A 16,022-nucleotide genomic window follows, 5' to 3' on the forward strand; every position below is an offset into this window, starting at 1 on the left:
GATCATGTGAGAGCATTGTCTCTGGGCTCTTGTAGGAATATTGCATAAATGTCAGAGGCTAGAGATTGGATGTGTGTACATGTGTGTGTGTTGTGGCTGGGGGGGGATCACTGAGCTATGGTAAGAACCAGTCCTTAGGCTCTGGTCAGAAGGGGTGCTGTGGTTTCATTTCCGAAGTTAAGACTTTGTCCTGGAATGCCAACATTCAGGGTTTTTTTGTCCCAGACCTTCAACCCAGCCTGCTGCATCCTGGCTTCATTTGCCAGGTTTGTATCTAAGAGAGGTCATTCAGGATGCTTTTTGGCAGAGCATTACCACTAGAAACCATGTCCCATCTGTTTGGAGGAGGCAGATCAAAGGGAATGGATTAGTCAGAGAGGGTCAGGGATGAGCAGTAATGATATGAGGGACTGAAGAAGTATTAGGAGTCTGTGTGCTCTTGCTCTGACTGAGCTGTGGGCTTAGGAGGCAGATGGCAGCTGCATTAAGTGGAGTAGAATTCAAACTGAAGGGAAAATGTCACCAAAAAAGAAAACCCATAAGCAAGGAAGGAAAGGCAAAAAGTCATTGTTGGCAAAAACTGTCCTGAAGAAGAGCCATGTCTCAGAACATTGAAAACCAGGCTCCAACCCTCATTTTATTTATTTATTTAATTTTAAAAATATATTTTATTAATTATGCCATTACAGTTCTATTTCCCCCCTTCATTACCCTCCACCCTGCATACCCCCTTCCCCACTATTCTCCCCCTTTAGTTTATGAGCATGTGTCTCAAGTTCTTTAGATTCTATATTTCCCCTACTATTCTTGCCCTCCCCCATCTATTTTCTACCTACTGTCTGTGCTACTCATTCTCTGTACCTTCTCCCCCCTTCTCCTCCTCCCACTCCCCTGTTGCTAACTCTCCATGAGATCTTCATTTCTATGGTTCTGCTCCCGATCTAGCTGTCCTCTTAGTTTGCTTTTGTTTTAGATGTGGTTGTTAATAACTGTGAGTCTGCTGTCCTTTCACTGTTCATCTTTTTTATCTTCTTTTTCTTAGGGAAGCCCCTTTAACATTTCATATAATAAGGGCTTGATGATGATGACCTCCTTGAATTTGATCTTATCTGAGAAGTACTTTATCTGCCCTTCCATTCTAATGAAAGCTTTGCTGGATAGATCAATCTTGGATGTAGGTCTTTGGATTTCATGACTTGGAATACCTCTTTCTAGCCCCTTCTTGCCTGTAAGGCCTCTTGAGAAATCAGCTGACAGTCTGATGGGAACTCCTTTGTAGGTGACTGTCCCCTTATCTCTTGCTGCTTCTAGGATTCTCTCCTTCATTTTAATCTTGGCTAGTGTAATTATGATGTGCCTTGGTGTGTTCCTTCTTGGGTCCAACTTCTTTGGGACTCTCTGAGCTTCCTGGATTTCCTGGAAGTCTATTCCTTTGCCAGATTGGGGAAGTTCTCCTTTATTATTTGTTCAAATAAGTTTTCCACTCATGCTGTTCCTCTTCCCCTTCTGGTACCCCTATAATTCGGATGTTGGAACATTTAAAGATGTCCTAAAGGTTTCTAAGTCTCTCCTCATTTTTTCCGAATTCTTGTTTCTTCATCCTTTTCTATTTGGTCATTTTTTTGCTCCTTCTGGTCCACTCCTTTGATTTGAGTCCCAGTTTCCTTTCCATTACTATTGGTTTCCCGTGTATTTCCATTCATTTCAATTAGCTTAGCCTTCATGTGTTCCTCTAATTTGTGACTAAAATCAACCAGTTCTGTGAGCATCCTGATCACCAGTGTTTTGAACTGTGAATCTGAAAGTTTGGCTATTTCTTCATTGATTAGATTTATTGGCTCTGGGGCTCTGAGTTGTTCTTGAGCCATGTTTTGATCTGTTTGTGCCTGTTAGGTATGAGGAGTGGAGCCTTAGGTGTTCACCAGGGCGGGGCCACCCAGGTCGCTGGTTTGTGACACTATATGTGGGGGCGGGGTCAGAGAGGGACAATGGCGGTTCCCTCTGCCGCTTCCTGCCGCTGGGGCCTGCGCGGTCAGTCTCACTGCTAGCTCCTTCACCAGTTTATTTGCGCACGAATATGTGACCGGTCAGCACTCAGTGGGTCCACTACCTTGCGCCCTCAGTGAATCTGCCCACTTCTCCACACCTGGGATCCGCCCACGGCTGCTGGTGCACCCGGGTCATGTGCCCGGGTCTGTCCGGTGGATCTTTCCTGCCTGACCCCCGCTCTGCTGCTGGCCCTGCCCCTCCCACCGGCTTGGCCAAAGGGTTTGTTGTTGTCAGACCTCTGGTAGTTCAATTTTCTGTGGTTTGGCTGTGCCTCTGCTGCCAAAACTTTGTTGTTTTTAAACTTAGCTGTGCGAGAAGGCGCAGTGCTTCCACCTATGCCTCCTTCTTGGCGGAAGTTCCCCTCCAACCCTCATTTTAGAAAAAGGAGTCACCAGAGAAATTTTCGTTGCCCATTTGTTTTTTTTTCTTTTCTGTGATGGGGTGGAGAAAGCAGTGGGCAGCAGGACCAGAACTTGGCTGGGCACCCCACCATTTTTCAGGGCTGTGACAACTGTCCTAGTAGCATGTTGCCAAGTAGCAGTTCTTCCCTTTGCCCAGCAGGGTCTTGGGGGTGGGGGTGGCAGCAGAAAGCTGGCACCTGTGTGGGCACATGCTGCCTGTCCTAAAGAGACACCCATGAAGAAAGTGCTGCTGACTAATTCCCCTTGTTCAAAGGGGCACCTGTATGGGAAGGAGAAAGAACAGGTTGGGAGGAGCCTACCAACTGTGTTCTCAGCTGCCCACGGGTTTTATGGGCGCTTTGGCCTCCCTCCTGCTGCCCTGATGGGGGGACAGCTGGAAACTGACATGCTTTGCAGCATGTGCCATGCAAAGAGCTTGGGCTTCGGGTCTGTCCTGGACACATCTGCTTGCAGCCCCATTACCTGTCAGGTGTGTGACCTTGGGCAAATGACATACGCTCTCAGACCCGGTTTGTCAGTTGGGAGGTGAGGATAAGAGTATTAGTCTAACAGTTATTTTTTTCATAACTTTATAATGAAAAAATTCAAACATAAAAATTATAAGAATTTTACAGTGACTACCCACATACTTACTGCCTAGAGTCTACAGTGAACATTTTAACATACTTGCTTTATCACATGTCTTTCCACCTGGTCATGGCATTATTTTGAAGATTGAAGTAATTAGCCCTGGCTGGTGTGGCTTAATGGATTGAGCGCTGGCCTATGAACTGAAGGGTTGCTGGTTTAATTCCTGGTCAGGGCTCATGCCTGGGTTGCAGGCCAGATCCCTGGTTGGGGGAGTGCAAGAGGCAGCTAATTAATGTTTCTCCCTCTCTTTCTCCCTCCCTTCCCCTCTCTCTAAAAGTAAATATATAAAATCTTAAAAAAAATAAAATAATTAGATATTGAAATATTTAGTGCAATGCCTGGCATATAGGATGGACCTTTTTGGAAGGTTGGTGTTAGAGTAGAGGCTCTGGTAGATGCTGTGATGAAGGAGAGTTGATCTTCTCATCTCCACTGTCTCTAGGACTTTGGTTCTCGTAGCCGAACCTCAGAGCACCTGCTGGATGTTGATGTGCTTTCCCCAGTGCTGGATGGAGCCCACTGGGAGGTGAGTCTCTGGGTGGTGGGCTGGGGTTTCACTTTTTATTTTATTTATTTATTATTTATTGTTATTTATTTATTTTATTGTTGTTCAAGTACAGTTTTCTGCCCCCCCCCACTCCAACCCTCCCCACTTCCCTCCCCTGTTTCCATCCTGCGCTGGGGTCTCACTTTTTAGGATAACCCAGAACTGAGTCCTGCCTGCCCCAGGATACGTTTACAGAAGTTTCCTCCCTTCCCATTTGTTAAGGCATGGCCCTGACTTTGCCTATGATGGAACTTCTTACCGTTCCTACTCTGTTGCTGCTGTGAATTAAGGCATTCCCCTCTCCTCCATCATATTTGTCCGCTTATCCACTCATTTAGCAAATGAGGGATGAACGTTTGCTCATGTGTAAAGCACTGTGTAGACTGTGGATTTCAGCATGGGCCGTTCAACCTTTGTAGCCTTATTCTCAGGTTGCCCACTGGTCACTGGCTATGCCCAGCACTCTCCATTCCCTGGGCACCTCACCTCCTCCACTCTGCCTGCTGTGCTCCTTCCCGTTTTGTCCAGGGAGCTCCACCTCTGCCATCACCTCTGCCATCACCTCTGCCATCACCTCTGTCATCACCTCTGCCCTTTGCTCCTTGTAGCGATTCTTTGGTTTTATGGTTCTTTGTCTTCCTGCCAGATAGAAGCTCTGTGTGGGCCTGGGTGATGTCTGACCCAGGGTAGGGTACAAGGATGACTCAGATAAGGAGTCATGTTATGAGAAAAAAGTAGAGTAAGGAATGTAGAACTTCAGCATATAAATATTAAATAAACTTAGCTGTTATTACTAATACTGCTGTGCGAATTGCCTGTGAGTGAGATCATTGCCTGTGGGCTTTTGCAGGAACATTGAATGAATCTGGCAGGTTAGAGACTAGGGGTGTGTGTGTGTGCCTTTATGGGATCATTGAGCCATGGTGAGGACCAGTCCCAAGGCTCTGGTCAGGAAGGGTGCTATGGTTTCATTTCCAAAGTTAAGATCATTTTTTTCTCCTCTTTGAATGTGTGAAACCTTTTTCTCTGTGAGAGAAGAGAGATTCTGGCACACAGTCTCTGCAAGTTTAAGGGAGCATTTGGTTTGGGTGGCACAAACAAAATGTTTAATGTGAATCAAGTCTGGGAGCCATTCATGAAGTGAGTGCTGGAGACAGGATAGAGCTATGTGGCCAGGTGCATTTGAGCCTGACGTGATCCTCCCAGCTCTGGCTAACGAGTATTCCTGGGGTCTTCCACTGCCCAGCCACCAGGTCCCTACTGCACATTGGTCATCCTCATTTGCGGTACTAGAGGGATACAAAGGCACAAACAAGGGCAGGTGGGATTAGTCAGGAAGAGTGTAGAGCAGGTGAATTGTGGAGCACCTATGGCAGTAGGTAAGTGGGGAAGTTACTGAGTTGGCTGACCGTGCAGGGTGTGTTTCCATTGCTCTGGCTCCAAAACCTGGCCAGTATCAGAACACTTGGGTACTTTCAAACAGACAGATTTCTAGACTCTTCCTAAAACCTCATGAGGCTAGCAGCCTCTTTTTGAGTCATGGCACTTGGTATTGTATAACGTATTACAGGACCTGGCTTGGATAGGTTCTCATGAGGCACCTCCTGTAGCAGTCAGCTCTGGCAGAGGAAGCCTAAGCTGTGTCTCATGACCAGCATATTGGGGTGTGGAGCACTTCTGGATTCTCAGGTTGGCTGAGCATGTAGAGCCCTTTGTTGGGCTCTGTCTGTAGCTGTCTCCTGCGTTTGGGGCCTGGCAGGGCTGAGCAAGGAGGTGGAACTGGAGGACCAAGCAGCAGCCTCTTTGTGGGACAGTTGGGACCATTGGCGCAATCTGCTTGTCTTTACCGCGGGCTCCTGTCCGTGGTCTATATTCTCTGGATCTCTCCCAGGCCAAGGCCGGTGCAGAGGCTTAGAACTGAGTGCAATGACTTTTCATTCACTTAAATTTTATATAGCTTAACTGAGATGTATAATCAACATGTAATAGATCACACTTAAAGTGTACCATTTGATAAATTTTACCATGTGTGTACACCTTTCAAAACATCACCAGTCAAGATAATGATTGTAATCAGTTATAAACATGATAAATTTTATAATAAACTACAAAAGTGACCATAAAATTATTTCAAATAATACAGATGGTCAAAGTTTCCTACAGCTTTACTCCCACAGATGGGGGCTAGTAACAGTTTGCATTAACATTTTGCATGTGCCTTTCCAGAAATTATTCTGTGTACATGTAAGTGTATATTTTCTATTTGTTTGTCTTTTTTCTTCCCACAAAAATTGGGACTGTGCTACAGAAACTTCTTGGCAATGTGGTCTTTAGATTTGAGAACAGACCTTCATTTCTGAGTGAGTTCCATCTACCTTACTCTTTCAGTTGGTTGCCTTATGACAGCACTGTGGTTTCTTTAACTGGGGACGGGATCATATATAAAACAAAAGCATGAAGCTGAGGTAAGGATGGGAAAATGGTGCCCTTAGCAGTCTTCTTTTTCACCAAATTTGCCCGGATGCCCACGCTTTAAAATGAGATTCGTTAGGCCAGGGGCTGAGGATGTGCTTGCTGTCTCCCCTTTCTGAAGATGATTTCTGTCTGGTTCCTTTGATTTCTTTTCTGGGGATCCAGTAAAAATCTACTCGAGGGCTCTCTATCTAGGTGCTTTCTCGAGGCATCCCCTGTTTTCCAGTAGGGGTTTCTGGCAGACACATAGAAGATGAAACAAGAAGGAAACAGACATTGTCTGCAGCTAGTTCTTTCTGACGCAGTGCTCAATCTCCAAATTTTTATTATGATTACCTTCCTTTTTAGTTTGTTAAACAGATTGGTCTGTGTGGTTTTTTCCTTGAGAAATGAGACAGGGAGGTATTTACTGAGCTTGGTGTGATTTGTAGGGAAGACAAATTGTGAGTTGAACACTGGAAGCAAAGAGCTGGGGCGTTGAGGAGAACTGCATGCCCCAGCTATTGTCTGTGGGCTCTGCCCAGACTGATGCGATTAGGGCTGGCAGTGCTGGCAGGGAGCCCTTCTGCTGTGGGCACCAGGAGCTACTCAAAGCACCATTTCTATTTTTAATATAATTTGGGGGAGCTGGCTTTTTAGTTCAGGCCCTGCCCTTCCTCGCCCATCCAGATGGCAGAGTTGGCCACAGCTGCTGGGTTCAGGCTGCCAGTGGAGAGGTGTGGGAGAGTGTGGGCCCACGGCTAGGGGACCCCACTGGGGCAGATGGAGTGAGTTGTCTTCTGTCCCACCGCTCCTGTTAACTCTTGCATCCTGAAACAGACGGGGCTTCTGGCAATGTGACAGAAGGAATGCAGGTCCTGGGATGGGGACCGGCACTGGCAACACTGCTTGTTTGTTTGTTCATTTGTTTGCCTTTGGCATGGGGAGGGGGAAAGTGTGAGGAGGGAGCTAAGGTTTGTGGCCTTGTCTTTGGGCCCAGTGTCAGTCTGATCGAAGCCCCACCAGCGCGGGAACAGAGGGTGGAGGCCAGGCCAGCTGCACCACTACACTCCCATGGTCCTAGCCCTGAAGAAAATATTTGAGCTTATCAAGAATAGTCTTCTTTTTCACCAAATTTGCCCAGATGCCCAAGCTTTAAAATGAGATTTGTTATTTGTTTTGTTTTTGGATGGGTGGTGTAATCTTTGACAGGGAGGGGGCATCATTGTCCGCTGATGGGAGCCGGTAGGCTAGGTGAGCTCAGAATGCAGCAGAGGGGCACCCTGTCTTTCTCAGGTACTCCAATGGCGCCCCTTTCGTTTGGAACATAGCACTATCTTATTCCCCAGTTCTCTGTTTCCCCAGGATCCTTCCTCTTCAGTGTACTTGTCTGCTGCTCCCAGTGCAGCCCAATTCACTTTAGCATCTTTGTACATCATTTGCACAGAGGTCTGGGGCCTCTCCAGTTGTGGGGTGCCTGTGGATATCTTTCTCTTTGTAACCGGCAGTGAAGGCTTCCAACTGCAGGGGGCAGAGTTTGCTTTCTCTTGTGTGTTTTCCTTCAGCCTCTGTCTTCTGCTTCAGCATTCAGTGGCTGTGGTGTCTGACCTACCCTTCTCAAGCCAGCAAGGCCGGCCCTGGGAGCAGCTGTGAGCCCGGAGGCTTAGCCAGAGCCCCAGGAAACTTTTTGTATGGTTGACAGGCCACTGCTTTTGTATCCTGAGCAGCCCTCATCCACTGAAGAGCCATCTCCGAGTGCTTCCTCCTAGGCATGGGAGTCAGGTGAAGGACTAAGCAGCCCAAATACAGACTCCTCCAATATACACTTTCCACTTCTGCTGCCTATAGGCCCAGAGTTTGTGTAGAGAAGACAAGGATAACAGCCAATCCAGTGAAGATGAGCTACAGAGCAAGCAGTCCAAGGGCTCAGAGAGGTACAGTGTGTGGGAGGCCACCCTCAGGGGCCCGGGGATGCCTGCACTTGGGCAGAATTCCTGGCTTTGGTCAGCATGACTCAGTGTGCTCTTGCCTGAAGGCAGACCTGAGTGCTTCTTACAAAGTCTGTGTGAGTGCGTGCATGTGCATACACTCAAACCTCCTGATTCTGCACCAAGACAGGAATGGGAGAACTACTGGGTGCCTTTTGTAGGACTTTGTGCACATAGCACTACCGTGGGCCAGGGCTCTGTCCTTGTCACTGCTTGGATTAAACTGTGTGTCTGGTCATGGGCCAGCACTGGAGCAGCCTGCGAGAGATCTGGAGGAGTCATGCCCCAGGGTTGGTTCTGCAACTCAGGGCTCTGACCAGGGCCCTGCTGTATCAGAAGTGGCTGTGACCAACTCTGTGTATGTGTGTGTGTGTTTGGGAGGGGGGCTTCCAGCTTCTCAGGCCTGAGCCCCTATAAGAGAAAGGCTGCCAGCCTGGAAGGAGAGGTAGGTAGTCATTTTACTTTTTGGACCTTGAAAGGCTATCAGAATTCTTCCTTAAGGCTACATCTTCATGCATTTTCTATAGTCTGACCACTCGAATCAGACTTTCCTTTTCCTCCCTAACTTCTGCTTAGTTCTTCCATCCCTCTTGGCCCCCAGTGATGGTGAACTCTGGGAATGTGTCCTGCTCTCACTCCTGGAACAATCATATACAGCACTGGGGCCTGGGAAGGCTGGGTCTGGTCCAGGTAAAGGAAGTACTCAGTAGGGAGTCTCTCCTTCCTGCTCTTCTAGCTGCTTTGCCCTCCCTGCCCCTCCAGGACTGGGGCCTAGCCTGGAAGGAGGAATGGACCTAGGTTCATATACTGCACTCCCCAGTTTTCTTCCTGCTCTCTAAATGGAGGGGGCCTGACTCTGCTGCTCTGGCTGGTCTGACCAGGTTGTCTCCTTTACTTCTGCATGGGGAGCGACTCAAGAGTCCCCTTCACAGCCAGGCCACTGAAAAGGGGCCTCTGCAGGCCCCTGATGAGCAGCCTGAGTGGAGTGGGGCAGAGGAGCCTGAGGAGGTTCCTGCAGGCAGCTCCATTCTGCCTGATTCCCTGCAAAGGTAAGTGAATGGCAGTGGCCCTCTTCTCTGTGTAGTCATGTGTTCTGGGGGTGGAAAGGGATGGTAGGGGGTGGGGAGGCCTGGAGAATTTGGGAGAGCGGGGGCAGATTTGCAGCTGAGGCAGTAGTAACAGGTCTCAGTTTTCTGCTGAGTGTCCCACATGAGCTGGAGAGTAAGGAAATTGGCCACTTCTCAGTTTTCAGTCCACAGCTATATTGGGGTATGTAGTCTGATTAGGGCAGCATAGGATATCTTGAATGAGGTGGTAAGAATGTTTTCTCACCCAACTACCTCCCTTCCAGGGGCTGGAACAGAGACTCCTGTTACTGGGCTGTGCTAGTCCTGCACTGGGGCCATTTTTCCTAGTGTCTGTCCACCAGCTCCTTCTCACCCAGTAGTCATCCAGCCTCTGGTTGTTCGGCAAAGCCACGTAGAGCCCTGTTGTGTGCTAGAGGGAGCTGCCTAGCCCCAGGCTTTCCTGTGGCCAGTGGAGAGGACCTTTGTACCCTTGCCTGGTTCAGATCCTGGTGCATATTTGCTAGTTCTGTTCTGGCAAGAGAAAGAAGCTGGTTTCACAGCTCATCCAGTTGGAATGAATCACTGGGAGAAGTTGAGCAACATCAATGTTCAATCATCAGCATCTATGTGATGCTGCTGTGTGCAAGCAGCATCACATAGTGAACATGTGTGTGTGCATCTATGTGAACACCTGCTATGTGCAGAACTTCTCCTTGGGTCCCATAATCATTCTGCCTCACACATGGGCCGTGAGTGTCTGTTCTTCATTCTGAACAGCTCAGGAAGAGGCAGGGAGAGCGGAGTGAGATATAAGACCCGAGGGAGGGAAACCGTTGGGCCTCCCTCTCTTGTTTCCATCACAGCTCTTTGACCCCGAATGGGATGCAACGGGCGCCTCTTGCACTTTACTGGCTTTAACACATTTACTTCTTTACTGCTATCAGGGGAGGAGATCCCAGGCCCACTTGCTGCCTACAGGAGGGGCAAGGAGCAGTGCTCCAAGGCCAAGGAGCCCAAGGAGAAGGTGGTGGTCTGGTGGTCAGCCTTACCCCGCCAGTCTCTCCAGAGGTGTAAGGGCCAGTTTTAATGTGTCTGTCCCCGTCCTCTGTCACATATGGATGGCTTTAGTTTCCATCCACTCTTGGATGCTAGGGACAGGATACCTTGGTCCCAGCTGAGTGGGCAGAGTTGGGGGGCAGTGGGTGTACCCTTGGTTCTGTGAGTAGCCATCACTAGTCCCAAGGCTCCCCTTGTCAGGACCTGGGGTATAAGGGTGGAAGTGAGGGAGTACCTCCTGAATCATTAGCAGAAACTGGTAAATCATGTTCTCCCCTCTACCAAGCACTATTTTTCTCTTTCTTGAGAAAAAGCTATATGTCAGTTGTAATTGGAAAAATGCCCACTCAAAGAAAAACCCAAAAAAGTTTTATCGAAATATTTTTATACATGAAAGTACCCAAGTCTTGCTTGTACAAGTCAGTGAATGCTTACACATGTACACGCCATGTAATCACCATGTAGGTCAGACAGTGAATGTTTCTGTCCCCCGAGAGCTTCCTCATGCCCCTTTCCTCTTAACCCACCCACCTCAGTTGGGTGGGTTAAGAGGAAAGAACCACTGAAACCAAGAACCCAAAACCAGAACCACTGTTCTGGTTTTTGTCCTGTAGATTCTTTTTTCCAGCTTCCCAGCTTTATATACATGGAATTAGGTGGTATGCAGTATATATCGTTTGTGCCTGGGTTTGCAGTTCACCTATGTGGTTGCATGAAGCACTTCCAACACTTAGCAATCATTAGCTTTGCCTATTTTCACCTTCCCCTGTCTCACCACGCTTACAGGTGACGAAACTGAGGCTCAGATACGTGAAGGGATCTGCCCAAGGTCACATTGCTAGTCAGTTGCAGAATTAGGACTTAGGCTCTAGTCAGTGGAGCTATAGACTTCTGACATTTAGTGTGCAGCCACTGTGCCTTTTCTCTACAAGGAGAGAGACAGGTGCTAGGGCTATACCAATTTTCCTGTCTGTGAACCAAGTAGTACAAAAGAATTATGAGTCCTCAGGATTCGGGCTGACTGTTGAGCACAGACACGTTCATCCACTGATTGCTACAGAAACTGTCTGGCTAACAAGGGCTAACAAGGCGCATGAACTCACAATCACATGTTATCACCATGGGCTGCAGGAGGGTTGGTGAGGAGTAGCCCTGTTTTTCAGATGGTGATAGCTCTGACCCTGAAGTCTTGGTGACTGTGGACAGTCAGGGTGCTTTTTTTTTTTTTAATTTTATTTATTTACCTTTTTTTAGAGGGGAAGGGAAGGAGAGAGGGAGAGAAACATCAATGTATGGTTGCCTTTTGTGCGTCCCCTGCTGGGAGCTGGCCTGCAGGGAACTGGTCTGCAACCCAGGCATGTGCCCTGACTGGGAATCGAACCTCGATTGTCTGGTTCGCAGGCCCGTGCTCAATCCACTGAGCTACACCAGCCAGGGCAGTCAGGGTGCTTTTATGTGGAAGGAGGCGAGGGGCTCAGAGAAAGGACCAGAGGGGGTCCACTCAAGGCCTCTGGAAGTGAAGCTGGGCAGTGAGAGAAGCCAAGGCAGCTTTGTGTTTCTCCCCTGCTGGCATCTTTAGGGATATTTTCCTGGACCAGTTTACACAGTACCCAGAGGAAATGTCTGCTATTCCTTTCCTGAGTGTTTTCAGGCCCCATAACTTCCTTGTCATTAATTTTTACAGCTACACTTGGAGTGGGTTGATATTCTGGATTTTGTGGGGAGTAGCTATGTGTCTCATTTGTATCTGTGCGATATTAATTTATGGAGAAGTGAATGCCACTGAAAGAACAATTTATTGCTAACATTTCCAGAGAGAAGACAGCATGCCATGCCACACAGGGTCACGTGGGGAAGGACCAACGCTGCTCAGGAGACAGAAGAGGCGAGAAGGGAGAACGTGGTCCAGAACCTTTATTAGGGTTTTCGTGGAAAGGAGTGGATGAGGCAGGGTAAGCACCGTTAGTGTGGGATTGGATGGTTTGAATGGTTTTGTGGGTTTTGGATTATGGGGGTGGTCTCTAGTTGCCTGGTATGGGCCCTGGGTGATTGAGAGTTGGGAAATACGGGCTTGGTGTGAGTTAGGTAAGGATGTGGTTGGGTTACAGACTTAGGATGGTTTGCATGTGACATCCATGCTGCCTTTGCTACATCTGTAAGAATTGGTGAGCCCTGGGAGAGGCTGTCTCTCTTTGACCAGAAAGCTTTTAAAGAATGTCAGAACATCATAAAATATGGGAAATAAGAAAACGTGAGTTTGCTACCTTTCATAGGTGTTGTCAAGCTGAATCAGAAGGAGTGAGGAGCACAGGGCAGGCCAGGGAGCAAGGGCAGGACTAGCAAGCAGCGCCACTGTGCATGCTTTATGGCCAGGAGGCCTGGGTCTGGGAAACGGGGATATTCTCCCCATTATGATGCCCACATCTTTCACAAGGTGTTTGTAGGGGATGGTAGATGAATTAGAACCACTGGGTTGAACGTGAGAGGGTGTAAGATGTCTTGGATTGCGATCCCAGTTTCAGTGGTGTACAGCCATTCCAGAATGTCTGGGTGCTGGATCTTCTTCCCTCTTCTTCCTCCCTGATCATCTTCCCTTCTTGCTTTTCTTCATATGTCTCAGAGCTACTTGGTGGCTAGCCTGAAATGATTATGTTCCTACAGAGTCTCCTCTTGACCACCAACTGGTAGAAACTGGTTATCATTGTTGCTGATATCGAGGAGAGGCCTAGAAATCAGACCTGCTTCTTCCTTTGGAGTCTTCAACTTCCAATCATCTCGCAGATCTTTTTCTTGTAGGCTCACTGTTGACTGCCCATGGGCAGTATAAGCTGAGAGCTTAGGATATTAGATCTTTAAAACAGGACATGGAGAAGAAGCACACAAAAAAATGGGCCAGTGTGCCCATGTGCCTGGTGTGTGCCAGCTTACCGGTGCATGTAGCCTGGGCACAAGCTGCCAGGCTGTCTGATGCCATATCTTTCTGCAGCATTCGTCCCCAGGGCTCCACAGAGCTAAACAGCCCACAGGGGAGAGACACATTAAAAGGAACCATCTCAGGGAAAAAAGATGTTTTCAGCCAAGTTGGAAATGACTTGGAGGGTTGATGAGGCAGAGAGCTGTGGGGGGAGGCTCTTTCCAAGGGCAGGATTCTCAGAGGAGGTGGCATCCGCATTTCTTACATCTGCATCCATTGGGCTGTGTCAGGAGACCAAGAGGGAGCCGGGAATTGGACAGAAGGGGGAGATGGAGCTGGAAGCAGTAGAGAATTGAAGGCATAGCGCAAGACTGTTTCTGGTCTGAGTTATAATTTTAGGAATAGCGGAAGGAAAGATTTTCATGGTATTTCAGAGATGTCATTGGCCTTTTATGGCTTCCTTCTCTCTGTGGTCTCAAGGGGCTGAACTGGAATTATTCCAAAGGCCTTGTTTTCTTCAGCTGTTCCAATCTGACTCTGCATGCTGGCTTCCATCTGCTGCACTGCTAGAGCTGGAGGGAGATGGGGGTTCTGTGACCTCAAATGGGGACAGGCTCCCTGTGCCACTTTCGATCTAGTGCTCCTTTGTTTGGACTATGGCCACATGCTGCTGTGGTTGACTGGGTCAGCAGGCATAGCCTGCTGCAGCCTGAGCACTGTGGGAGAAGGCTGGTGGTTGTGTGGCTAGATCAATTTGTAATGTAAGGTCTAGGACCTGGGAATGCAAACACATACTGGCTTTTAGGAAAGCCACTTAGGGAGGTGACATACTTTATCCTGCTTATGCTTTCATTGTTCTAAATGTCCCTGGGGTTTTTCTTTGGGTATTTCTTTCAAGAACCAGTGCACAAGCAACAAACAACCTTGTTACATTAATCCTTATCTCACCACCCACCTTGTGCATCCAGGTTAGCCCTGAATTTCTTTTACCCATTTCTAAATACGAACTTAAGTAGATGAAAGTGTTGCATCACTGGGGAGATATGGGGCATAGCATTCCTGTTGCGCTCCTACTACTACTGTCTTTGGCTTAGGGAATAGAATCCTGCCTCTCTCCCTTGGCAGTGTGGGGTGGGGGTTTTCCCTTTCCTGCACCTTCATGGACCACTCTGTAGGTCTCAGGGCTAGGAGAAATGCTCCCGCTTCTACCGCAGGCTCATATGCATTTGCCTCTGTTCAGTTTGGAAGGCAAAGAGCAGCCTCTGGAGACTTCCCAGATTGCTCACAGGAGCCTCAGGCAGCAGGCAGAGCCCTGGTGGAGAGACAGAACAGGGCCTTGAGCCATTCTGGGGAAGAGTCTGTTAGGGATGGAGCTTTAACTTCTTCCTTCTACTGCCAGCTCTTGAGCTACATCTTTACCTTGGGTCACAATCAGGAGAAGGGCTGCCCTTCTCCTGAGGCTCTTGGGGCCTTGAACAGCCACGGTGGGACTTGTCTTGAAGAACAGATGCTGCCTGTATCTCTGAGAGTGGAAGCCTTACTGTCTGCCCTTGGGTGACCTAATTTGCACATGTGATTCTTGATCATGGGCCCTCCATTAGAGTATGTGATGAACTGTAGCTCTATAAACCTTGATGCCAAAAGGTGGGTGGATATTAAAACTTGTGAAATGCTGTTCCCACCCCACCTTTGATAGGCAATCTCCAGAGCTTGTGGTTCCCCTAGAGCAGCTCTCAGAAGCCACTGTGAAAGCCATGGAAGAGGCAGTGGCCCAAGAACTTGAGCAAGATCAGAGGCAACTACTGGAATTGAAGCAAGAGAAGATGCAGCAGCTGCGGGAAAAGCTGTGGCAGGAGGAGGAAGAGGAGATCTTCCAGCTTCACCAACAGAAAGAGAAGTCTCTTAGGTCCTGCCACCCCCTTACATAAGCTGCCTGGAGCCTGGCAGTGACATGTGGAGCAAGGGGCACACTCCTCCTGCCCTGGAGACCAGTGGGATGCCCACGGTGGCCTGTGGGAAGTTGGGTGGTATGATTATAATAGGAACAACTAACACTTTTTGAGAGATCACACTGTTCCATGTACCTTTTTTTTTCATGTTTACTTATTTATTTTTTAGAGAGAAGGGAGGGAGGGAGAAAGAGAGGGAGCAAAACATTGATGCGTGAGAGAAACATCAACTGGTTGCCTCTTACATGCGCCTAACTGGGGATGTGGCCTGTGACCCAGTCATGTGCCCTGACCAGGAATTGAACCAGCAACCTTTTGGTTCGTGGCCCACACTTAATTCATTGAGCCACACCAGCCAGGGCATCCATGTGTTTTGTATCTATTAATTTGCTTAGTCTTTTGAACAGCTTTTATGAGGTGTTGTTATGAACCCCATTTCATAGAATCTATGTAATACGCATGAAGAAATTGAGTCACTGAAAGGTTAAGTCACCTTGCCCAAGGTGTGGAAGCTGAGAAGCAGCAAAGCTGGCTTAACGCAGGAGGCTTGTCTCTGAAGCCTGTTTTCTTAACTACTATGTGTCACCTTTCTTGGGAGTTAGGGCCCTGCCAGGACCCAGTGAGCCTGGTGGAGCCACGCGATGCAGTGTGAGGTGCGCTTGCCCAGGATGCAGAAGTTTCTCTTTGGGTTTCTGCTCGATTTCAGTCACTGGCTAGAAGGCCCTAGGCAAATAAAACACTTCAGCCTGTCCTGGACCTGTGTGTATGTGATTGTATGTGTGTATGTATAAACAAGAAGAGGTTTATTTCTATAAGAACAGGCAGTCTTGGGTTGGCATAGTGGCTCAGAGAGTCACCAGGTCCCTGTCTTCTTAATCTCCACCTCATTAGTGTTGGATTTTACTCTCAGACAGGGTCTCTTCACAGTCTGGTATAGCTGCTGGATCTC

At 48.3% G+C, this 16,022-nt stretch overlaps 1 protein-coding gene across 11 annotated transcripts in view; it reads left to right on the forward strand.

Annotated features, from left to right (window-relative positions):
- CEP164 (centrosomal protein 164) overlaps positions 1 to 16,022 on the forward strand; it is an 84,786-nt gene that overhangs the window by 50,482 nt on the left and 18,282 nt on the right. For 10 of the 11 annotated variants that reach the window (XM_053672728.1, XM_037147274.2, XM_053672741.1 and 7 more), the window contains 5 exons: positions 3,544 to 3,627; positions 7,948 to 8,033; positions 8,969 to 9,136; positions 12,025 to 12,162; positions 14,821 to 15,030. In XM_053672728.1, coding sequence (XP_053528703.1) covers positions 3,544 to 3,627; positions 7,948 to 8,033; positions 8,969 to 9,136; positions 12,025 to 12,162; positions 14,821 to 15,030 — 686 coding nt within the window. The remainder of the gene's footprint in view (positions 1 to 3,543; positions 3,628 to 7,947; positions 8,034 to 8,968; positions 9,137 to 12,024; positions 12,163 to 14,820; positions 15,031 to 16,022) is intronic. The other variant, XM_053672742.1, reaches the window with a different exon arrangement.

The sequence above is a fragment of the Artibeus jamaicensis genome, unplaced genomic scaffold, assembly GCF_021234435.1.
Source record: "Artibeus jamaicensis isolate MK-2021 breed Jamaican fruit bat unplaced genomic scaffold, CSHL_Jam_final contig_196, whole genome shotgun sequence".
Classification (NCBI taxonomy): domain Eukaryota; kingdom Metazoa; phylum Chordata; class Mammalia; order Chiroptera; family Phyllostomidae; genus Artibeus; species Artibeus jamaicensis.